General features: G+C 36.7%; 1 protein-coding gene across 1 annotated transcript; it reads right to left on the bottom strand.

Moving 5' to 3' along the window:
- Positions 1–8,666: 8,666 nt before the first annotated feature.
- On the bottom strand, positions 8,667–9,419 carry LOC121253551. Its single transcript, XM_041153554.1, has 2 exons — positions 9,204–9,419; positions 8,667–9,098 (listed from the first exon to the last, which is right to left on the bottom strand). The coding sequence occupies exons 1-2, from the start codon at positions 9,417–9,419 to the stop codon at positions 8,667–8,669; spliced, it is 648 nt and encodes a 215-aa protein (XP_041009488.1).
- Between the last annotated feature and the right edge of the window lie 1,885 nt (positions 9,420–11,304).

The following is an 11,304-nucleotide window of genomic DNA, read 5'->3' as shown; positions in this document are numbered from 1 at the left end:
CACTAAGATATCATAAAAAAAACCAATATAAACCTCTGTAAATAGGGCCTGGAAATCTCATTCATGAGACTTTGAAAGGTGGAAAGGGTGTTGGGTAATCCAAAGGGCATGACCAAGAACTCGTAATGTCCCTCATGAGTTTGAAATGTTGTTCTTTGCACGTCTTCGGGCTTTACCCGAATTTGATGGTACCCGGATCGTAAATCCAACTTAGAAAATATTGTAGCCCCATCCAACTCATCCATTAGTTCTTCCACTACTAAAATAGGGAACTTATCTTTAATGGTGACCTTGTTGAGTCCCCTATAGTCCACGTAAAGCCTCCACATGCCATCGGTCTTCCTTACCAGCAAAACAGGGGATGAAAAGGGACTTTGGTTGGGCTGTATGACTCCCAATGCGAGAAGTTCTCTCACAATCTTCTCTATTTCATCCTTCTGAAAATAGGGGTACCTATAAGGTCTAATGGAAATAGGTTTTGCAACTGGAACCAAGTTAGTGGCATAATCTTTAGCTCTTGAGGGGCGTAAACTCTTTGATTCATTGAAAACATCAGCATAAGCCTCCAGTAGGAGTTGTAATTCAGTAATAGGTTTTGCATCAACATTTACTTCATAGTATTTTGTCCCTGGCAACAATTGTAACAGTATCCCCCCTTTTTTTTTCTAGCTTGTCCCCTTAGTGTAATGACCCTTCATCAATGAGCTAAGTAGAAGCAAGCCCCCTCAGTTCTACTGATTTCCCTTCATAGGAAAACTTCATGGAAAGCTCCTTGAAGTTCCCCACAATCGGCTCCAACTCTCTTAACCATTAGATTCCCATAACCATATCACATCCAGCTAAGGTTAGTACATGCACATCCAAGAGGAATTTCACCCTTTGCATCCACACTCCAACCCCTTCACTTTTACCTTCACTAGGTAATAATGTCCCATTAGCCACTTTCACCTTCACAGTTTCAATCTTGTTCACTGGTAGTTCATTTTTCTTTGCTATGGCAGGATCTAGGAAGTTGTGGGTTGACATTATGTCAATCAATATGGTAACCCAGGTGGTGCCTATTTTTCCTTTAACTCTCATGGTTTTGGGGTTAAGGGAACCCATGAGGGCATGTAATGATATTTTTGGATTTTCTTGGGTGAGGTCTAATTTCAGCATTTCCATGTCCCTTTCCTTCTCGGTTAAAACCCCTTCCTGGCCAGTATCATTTTCAGTTTCTTGTAACACTTCCTAATAGGTACATCTTAGGGTTTAGGCACCTATGACCAAGATCCTAGCATTGTAACACTTCCTCTAACAGGTACATCTCAGGGTTTAGGCACCTATGACCAGGATTCTAGCATCACAGTGGTAGCATAACCCTTTGTCTCTCCTCTCTTTTATTTGGTTTTGATTTATTTTTTGGATGGGTATTAAGGATTGGTTTTTTGGGTTTTTTGGACAAGTTAAAATTTTCTTCTTGTAGTTTGGATAGACTATAGGCTATGGTTAAGTTTGAGGGGTTAAACATCCTCACAGGAAGCCTGATTTCATCGTTTAACCTGCTTAGAAAATAACTAAGCTTATAGGTGTCAGATAACCCCCTTAATTTGTTGTATAAAGTCTCAAATTGAGCCTTGTACCCCTCCACATACCCCACTTGTCTCAGCTTAGTTAATGCCTCCATCAGGTTGCCATACACATTAGGGACAAATCTGACCAATATTGCCCTCACAAAAGCATCCCAATCTGTTAACTGACTAGATTCTTCCAACCCTTGAAACTAGATCAAAGCATGCCCCTCCATGTGAAAAGAAACTAGTCTAATTCGATTGTGGGGTAGTATGTTGTGAAAAGCAAAGAAATGGTTTACCTTGTATAGCCAACCTGCATGATCCTTTCCTTGAAAGATGGGGAAGTCCAGGCGTACAGATTTGGTTTGCACCTCTCCCAGTGAATGGTTGCTTTCATCTTGGTTGTGTAGTCTAGAGGACGATTCTCCCTGGCGAGGGCATTTTTTTTCCCCTCATTTCCATGGTTAAGGCTGCTAACTACTGCATTACTATGTCTCTTTGTCTTTTTAGGGCTATCATCTCAGTCTCCAAGTGGTGATATTGGGTCTCTAAGCCGTGATACTGACTTTCCACCTTGTTATACTGAGCATCAGTGGACTTCTTTAAAGCTACCAAACCCTCCTGCAATTGGTTCAGCCTAGTCCCATCTGCCATTGTAATAAAGCTAGTATTTGCACAGAGATCGAGTCTCTTTGATACAAAAAATATAACAGATTTGTAAAGCAAACTAGTGTATTTTGCAAATCTCACTTCGAGGGTGAGTATCTCCAAAAGATATATGGGAGGAAAAATAGGAAATTTCTAGTCTTTTTGATAGATGATATTGAGCAAAAGTTGCTCTTACATACTGGTGCCCCAAACTGGGCAAATTTAAAGAGAAATTAGTATGCTAGTACTCAAAGTTACGGGCCAAGGCCTAAGGTTCATTACAGACCATAAATCTAAAAGATAACAGGTTAAAATAAAATAGGGATGAGGCCCGTTGGCTTGGCCCATGCCAGGCCTGAATATCCTTCGTAACTCTTCCTTCCCCAACAAGAAGTACCAATCCTGACAAAAGTACATCTCAACTCAAAAACCTATCTTCTTCCTATGACATGAACACTTCTTTAGATCTCTCTTTACCTTTTATGGCTAGCGTGTTACATCTTAGTCCCACCGAGGATACATACTGATACTAGACTCCTTGGAATCGTGCCTATGAGACTCGAATTATTTACCTTTCATCTACCAAATTATATGAGACTTAAAGTCTCTTCTCGCTATGTTGATACTCTCACCGGATGAGAAAAATCTGATTACTCTTTACGAGTCCAGAAAGGAAGTATCCCAAAATTAAGTGCATTAATTATTATCTCTGGTGCTGATTAATAAGGTTTAATTATATATAATTCCATAAGTATGAATAGCAAAGTGTTGCCTAAATAGACCTAAAAATTATGGGATAGTTTTCTTTGTAACAAATTTATCATGAGGTTTGGCAGTGAAGTCTTCAAATTGTAGCATCTCTAAGATTGTGTTTGGTTGTTGAACCAAATTCAACTCATCTTAAACCAATCATTGATGAGACTCACTACTTTTCCAACTTTTCAAAAACAAAATTAAACTCATTTGAACCTATTTCATACATTTCAACATAAAAAGTTAAACTCATTTTAACCTAAAAAAGTTAAACCCATCTCAATGGGTCTCACAAAATACTACTATTTAAAACTCAATTTAACTTATCTCAACATCCAAGCGTAGTTTGTCTCTTCATGTTCTACAACATGTTCAATCATAAGCAATAATCCTTGCTTGCTTGCATTGATGCCCCTTTCGTCACTTCCAATGTCGTAGATTTCTTGATGTTCATTCCTTGAGTTTCTCTTTGCCTTCAGCGTTTGTGTAAGAGCTTTCATGAAATTGGGAAGGACATAAGCCACTTATAGCCACTTTAGTGGGCTGTATTAGCCTATTTCTTTTACTAGTTCGGAGGTTCTTCTTGTTAAGCCTCTCCTTTTGCATGCCTGTGAACGAAATAGCGACCACCATGGTATGCAGAGTTTGTATGCCTAAACTAATTGGCATCGAATGTCATCATTGATGCATTCAATAAATGTTCCCATCAACTTTCTTTCCATTCGATCATGAACTCATCTAGATGGTTTATGGTAAATGGATCAAGACTCTCTCTGAAGTTCTTATTCTAATTTGAGGCAATAAATGTTGCAGGGTTTATTTCGCGTCTCTCTGTCTTTCGTTTAAACGCTAGAGGCCTTCAAATCAAGTCTTTTTCACTGATAAGTTGTGATTTTTTTTTTTCACTATCAAAAAAATATTCTCACATTTCCGAAAATGTATATTTATCATATTTTGACCCTCAACATGACACTCTTTCCATGTGGCTATTTCATGACAACTCAAACTAATAAGATTTTACATCTTACATTAAATCATGTTTTACAGCTTAGGATATAACGCCTTTTGTAATTTGACTAAGAAACTATCAATATTTTTTTTTGTAAAAGGAACAATTTCATTCATCTCAATTACATAGGAGGTATTTCATTACAGTTGGGAATAACAACCATTTCGGAAGTTTCCACCGTGAGTTCTAAAGCTTTCTTTGCAAGACAGTGGGCTAATTCATTTCCATTTCTTTTAACAAAGTTAAATTGCCAATGTACTACTTGAGCTAATAACATTCTGGTATCATCAAGTACCAGTCCCACGCTGTCCCATCTCTCTTTGTGCAGATTTATTGCTTGAACAACCTGAAGAGAGTCTCCTTCAAAGATCACGGATTCCAATTTCATTTCGGATGCCAATTTGACAGCTTGATAGGCTCCTATTGCCTCAACCAGTAATGGTATCACACAACCAGCCCTATCAATATTGTTACCTAACCAATGTGAACCATAAGTTCTAATTTATTCCTTAAAAACTTAAAATATAACTGTTACATGAAAAAAGTAGGGGTGCTACCCGCCCCTTACGGGGCGGGTGCACCCTTTCCCCACACCCCGCCCCGCATGAGGAGGGGGGCTGGGGTTTTCACCCCCGTCTTCCACCCCCGGGATGCGGGGCCGGGGTGCGCGACGGATTCCCAATCCGCCCCGCCTCTTTTTACTTAAAAAAAATACTACATTTATTTGATTTAAAAATTATTTCTAAGTGCAAAAGTAATTAAAAATACATTTTTAGATCCAAATTATAAATTTAAATTTTTTAAATATGACTATAATTTAAAAACTATGTAATTTTTAAATTTGCTAGTATATATTTTGTGTAAATTATAGTGTATTAGTTTTTAAATTATGTAATTTTTAAATTTGCCAATGCATATTTTGTGAACAAGTCTAACAAATTGTAATAAATTTAAGCGGGGGAAGGCGGAGAAATGCGGGATGGGGTTGGGCCCTCCCCGCCACCCTCCCCCGCTAAGGGCCCTAGATGCGGGGAGGGGCGGGGCAGGGTGGGGCCCCTGCTGATAATCCATGCAAGTGAAAAGCTTCAAACAAAAACTCGAGAAAGTTATGAGAGATATTCCATAAATATTCTTGAAAATAACACACTTGAGGAAGGCTCTTGTCAAGACGCAAGCCCACACCTTCCAGTTCCTTGGTCAATATTTGCCGATGTCCCTCACTCTGAAACACTTTTTTTTTCCTTTTTTTTTTTTTTTTTTTTTTTTTTACAGAAAATCAAAATAACATAATCCAAAATTCTTCATTTTTGAAAATAACGTACTTGAGAAAGCCATCACAGAGAGGAGAAAGCCATCAAAGAGAGGTCTTTTTTTTTTTTTTTTTCGTTCAAGACATGTGAAAACCATAACAGAAAGAGGAGAGAAAATCTGAAAATAATGGAGAGGATGGAAAAGGCATAGAAGAAAATCTGAAAATAGAAGGAAGAGGCATTGAAGTCATTTCGATAATGGGGATGGAGTAGCTGAGACCATCGACACAAAGGAGTCTATCACCGTCACGTGTAGAGGAGATGTCTACATTGAGGAAGAGATTTGGAGGAGATAATGCGGGCTGCGTTGTTTTCCTTCTAAATATGTTTTCTCTTTCTATTCTTTGCGTTGGTTCCTTTTCTCTTACTTTTTTTTTCCATATAACAAAGCCATCTGACACAACTCCGCACGTAGGCAATCGGTACGCAATATCACTTGTACCCGGAAGAACTGTTTAAGGAATATGTTATTTCAAACACCTTTGCGTGCAATATATATGGTTTTATACCGTTATTGGGAACTCTTTCAAAAAGAATGGAGCGTTCACAACAGTAGCCTAGTTTTAGCAGTTTAGAGTTTTACTTTTTTTTAAATAAGTTTATTAATAAAGAGAAGGGGGAGTGAAGATTCTCAGCAAACACCTACAAATAGTATATAAGCCGCACAATTTAAAAAAATATAAAAGTGATAGACAGTCAATCTATTTTATAAAAAAATAAATAAAGGATGTTTTGTAAAATAACTTATAAAAGTAACATCGTTTTACACAAGGAAAATACTCTAGCCACAAAAAGATTATACAAAAGTAATCCTACAAATTGATGTGGCTTAACGTGATTTGTCAGATTATAAAGTTATTTTTACTGTAAAGTAAATTTAATGGATCAGATGAAGTTGCATCAATTTGTAAGATTGTTTTTGTATAATTTTTTGTTGATCTAGCATTACTCTTTATATAAATACTCTCATTTTTTTTTATAAGAAACAATTTCATTAAACCAAAAGTATAAATACAAACGATGATTATCCACCCATATAACAGATTGAATAAAATCAGGAGCAAACCCTTCCCATACACTTATATCTAGAAGATTCCAAGCATGCTTTGCCAATTTGTGTGCCCCTTCATTGCCTAAACGACCAACATTCTGTATACTGCATTGGTTGAAGATTCTCATCATTTCTTGAATGTCTTTAACCATATTTTCCTGGAGAGACTTGGAAGATCCTTTATCTTGAATGGCTTGGACCATTATTAAAGAGTCACTCTCAATCACCAAGTTTGTAATTCCCCCATGGATGCAAAGTTGCAGACCTCTTAAGATTACCAATAACTCTATTTCAATAGGGTCATTAGCAGCTATCTTCTTCTTGCTAGCTGCAAATAGCACCTCTCTCTTATCATCTCTAACGATAGCACCAATCCCCGAACTTTGTTGATCCTGAAATATAGCACCATCCACATTAAGCTTTAGAAATCCAAGTGGAGGGGGCAGCCATGTTCCTTTATGCTTCTTGTCCACACATTTACTTTGTGATCAGACCATAATGAAAGAGCATTTTGAACTGTAATAGCAGGCTAAACATCTTTATTTTCATACAATTTTTTATTTTGACTGTACCAAAATCCCGAAGCCATTATGAAGAATTTCTCCACTACTTGATTACTGCTATTAGAAAGGACATGTCTAACAAGATCAGCCAAATCTAAAAAATTTGTTGTAAGATGCCCCTATAACTCTTGACTCTCCCAACATTGTATCAGCTTGGGACATTTACATAAAGCATGTAACACATCTTCTTCTCCATTTCCACAGAAAATACATGAGTCATCCCTTAACACTTGTCTTTTCTTCAAGTTAACTATTGCAGGGAGACCATTCTTACACACTCTCCATGCAAAGACCTTTATCTTGTTAGGAAGGTTTAGCTTCCATACAACTTTCCATAAACGCTTATGTTCTGCTGCATTAGAAGATTCTTCTTGTCTAAAATCCTTCTCCAAAGTTCTAAAAAGTTTGTAAGCACTCTTCACACTATACTCACAACTCTTCTCTGTTCCCATATTAACTTATCTTGATTATCACTTGGACTAACTAAGATTCTGAAAATCTCTGTTGCAATAGTTGCTGGAAACATCTGGTTCACCTTCTCAACATCCAACCAACGAGTATTCTTATAATAAGGTATTCAACCTTTTGATTCACATCCATCTCGACCTCATGAACACTATGTATCAATTGTCTATGGTTAGGGAGTTTCTCTTTCCAGCACTTCAACTTCTGCCAAACTCTATGTTTAATCTTATAAAAGACTTGATGTTTTGCATGCCCAACAACAGGTGGCAGTCCCAGGTTTTATCATATTGATGATGCTTTTGGACTCCCCACAGTGATAAAAGGCCGCCTTGTTGGATAAGTGAAACATTTCTGCTGAAAACCTTGGTTGTCTTTGTTCTATTGACATGTTGTCTAGATGCTATCTCATACACTTCAAGTAGATGTTGGATCCTCAAATCTTCTTGCATATCAGCCTTGCACAAGAAAACACAATCATTTGCAAAGATCAAATGATTTATCCGATGTGCCCCTCTAGATACTTGAATGCCTCTGATAAGATGTTCAGTTGCAGCTTGTTGAAGTAGACAGATAAGTCCTTCAGTACAAAGTAAAAACTGATATTGAGATGAAGGATTCCCTGCCGAAGACCTCTACAAGGAATAATGGGACCTTTAGTCTCACCATTTATGAGAACAGAAAAAGATACAATGCTTACATAATTCATAATCAACTCAACCCATTTTCTGCTAATACCCATCTTAACCATAGTAGCCTCAAGGAAAGATCAACTGACTCGATCATTGGCTTTACTCATGTCCAGTTTGAGAGACATGAACCCATCTTTACTCTCTCTTTCCTCGTCAAAAAATGAATAATCTCACGAGCTACAAATACATTGTTAGTAATAAGACCACCAAGAACAAAAGCACTTTGAGACAATGAAATAAAATGAGGGAGAATACCCTTAAGCCTACTAGCAATAGCTTTAGATATTAGCTTATAAATCACATTACAGAGGCTTATGAGTTTATATTCAGCAACAGAAATAGGATTCTTTTTCTTCTAGATCACAGTGATAAAAGTGTGATTTAAGGAATGAGGAAACTGACCAGTATTGAGAGCTTTGAGAGCAGCATTTGTTACTGATCTTCCCACTATATGCCAATACTTCTGATAAAATATAGGAGCAATCCCATCAGGGCTTGGTGCTTTGGTTGGATTCATTTGCTGGAGAGTCTCTTGTATATCTGCTTCTGTGAACCTTGGGGACAGCACCTGGTTCATATCTTCTGTTACTCTACCTTTTAGGCCATCCAGGAAGTCCAAATTCTTTCACTTATTAGGAGTAGTAAACAAATCTTTGAAGTACTCCACAATAATGTAGTCCCTTCCCTCCTTAATATGCCAATTTCCTTCTCTATCTTGTACTCCAATAATGAAGTTTTTCTTTTTTCTTTGGGAAGCTTTCCTATGAAAATATTTGGCATTGAGATCCCCCTCCTTGAGCCATAAGGCTTTTGATCTCTGTCTCCACATGATCTCTTCCTTCTCTAACCACTGCTGCAACTCCACTCTACCCTCCTTCTGCAAATTCACATTTTGATTATGAGGATCTTCATTATGAATCTGTTGTAGTTTGAGCCTAGCCTTCTTTATATTCACATGAACTTTTTCAAAACTACTTATGTTCCACACTTTCAACTTTTCACTGCATCTAGAGATCTTTTCCATAATCCCATGCATATCATCTGCCCCTGCACAAACCTGCCAGGAATCAGAAATCACTTTCTCACATTCTTCATTTTCTACCTACATAGCTTCAAATCTAAATGGCCTCTTTCCCCTTCTATAGAAATCATCCTCATTTACATGCAAAATAACTGGAATATGATCAGAATGGGTAGCCAGTCCACGCTTAACAACTGATGTGGGGAACATATTTGACCAACTGTCATTTGCTAAGAATCTATCAATTCTTTCACTAATTCTATTCTGAGACACTCGCCCATTACACCAAGTGTATTTTGAGCAATGGTAACCCATATCAGATAAAGCACAATCATCTAGAACAAGTCTAAAATCCATCATTTGCTTCTCAGGTCTGTCTCTACGACCATTTTTTTTTTTCCTGATTGCATAACACCTCATTGAAATCCTCAAAAGCCAACCATCCAAGGGCGGAACTATGTTGTAGGTTGGGGGAGCTACCGCCCCCCCCCCCCCCCCCAAAAAAAAATTTAAAAATTAGTCTTATATATTATATAATTATAATTTTAAGTGTAAATATTCTTAAAATATTTAAGATTGCCCCCTCCCCCAACACTCAAACACAAAATATATCACTCAAATATTTTTAAGTCCATTAACATAATAGCCTTGATTTGACATCTCTCTCTCTTTATTTGCCTTTGGTGTGCATTGTGCGGTTTGTTTAGTTTCATATCAATGATATTATATAAGTTTTTCTTGTCTTTTTGAGCTAACATATATAGTTACACGATTTATTTATTTATTTCATTTGGGTCATTCTCAACTTCATTAAATTTCTTGCCTATCACCTGTACATAATTTTCCTTTACAACCTTTGAGATGTTTTTAACCATATATTAATTAGTTAAATAGGTAGAAGTTTCAAGAGAGTTTATCTAATAGTTAAAATAAATCTGGAAGATTCTGGCATATGAGAGGTAGCAAATTTATATAGCTAGATGATTGATGAGATGTGTCTAGAGAGATAGAGAGTATGTGAAGAATTTATTTTCTTTTGTGAAGAATTTATTAGTTATTCACATGCTTTTTTTTTTTGTTCACTTATTAATAGTAATACAATTATACAATAAAAAATCTAACGACTTTTATATTATTAGATACTTTTTCAGGTTTATTCTTAATCTATAAATTTTTCTTAAAGCTTAGAAAAATATGAGTAAATCGAGAAAATTTGTATAATTTTATGGCGTATGATTATTTTTTATATAATCATGTGTAAAAAGTACATATTACTTATGCTGATACATACTGCACACTTTGCCGATCGTCCCCAGACACCAAATCCTAGTTCCGCTCCTGCAACCATCCCTCAAGTTGAGTACCTTTTAATCTCATCAAGAGGGACCATGATTCATGTCTTTTAGTCACCTCAGGGTTTCCATAGAACCCCGTTAAAAACCATTCATCTTGTATCTCTCTTTACACATGCATGAATATGAAATCTAGAGAAGTTGAGAATTTGCAAGTTAACAACTTCTTTCCGAAGTAATGCCAATCCACCACTTCTTCCTATGCAATTAACAGCGAAGCATCCTTCAAACCCTAGCCTTCTCTCAACACTTTCCATTTTCTTAATTGTCAACTTTGTTTCAATAAGAAAAACTATAAAGGGAGCTTCACTCCTGACTAAATCATTGAGTGCTCCGGTTCCCTATGAGTTCCCAAGCTCACGGGAATTCCAACTTAAGATTTTCATAGCTTCCGGTGGGGTTGGCTCCTAGCCTCCACCAATTTTTTTTTTTTTTTTTAAAGAGACAGTGATCACATGTCCATGAGTGATCCCTGCCCAAATTTATTAATAAGTCCTTACTTGTGGCTAAAGAATACCATATACACAGTTCATCAATGCTGGGGACTTACAAATAAAAAACCAAAAAAAAAAAAAAACATCAACCCAACGGAAAACATATTTACCCCTAAAATAGACAATGACAACCAATGAAACAAATTACAAGAATAATTATGAACAAACACGAATATAAGGAACACTTCCTATGTCAAGTCTAATTAAACCTTTGATTGAAGCTGGAATCCCATATTACCGACCCATAACTTATTCAAACCTTTTGCACCCATTTTTGCTAAAACATCCACAACGGCATTAGACTTTCTAAAAATATGATTAATAGAAAACTGAATCCCCTCCAATCTCTCCATTATCTCTTCCCAAAAATCCTCCAAATACCATAAACTACAACGT

The sequence above is a fragment of the Juglans microcarpa x Juglans regia genome, chromosome 2S (assembly GCF_004785595.1).
Source record: "Juglans microcarpa x Juglans regia isolate MS1-56 chromosome 2S, Jm3101_v1.0, whole genome shotgun sequence".
NCBI lineage: Eukaryota > Viridiplantae > Streptophyta > Magnoliopsida > Fagales > Juglandaceae > Juglans > Juglans microcarpa x Juglans regia.
The sequence above is the reverse complement of the archived record's forward strand: the minus strand, read 5'-3'. Positions and strand labels throughout refer to the sequence as shown.

Coding starts and splice junctions, on each gene's coding strand:
- LOC121253551 (XM_041153554.1), bottom strand. CDS start 9,419: ATGGATTTTAGACTTGTTCTAGATGATTGTGCTTTATCTGATATGGGT. Junction 9,099..9,203: donor ATATTCCAGTTATTTTGCAT/GTAAATGAGGAT, acceptor GATTCCTGGCAG/GTTTGTGCAGGGGCAGATGA.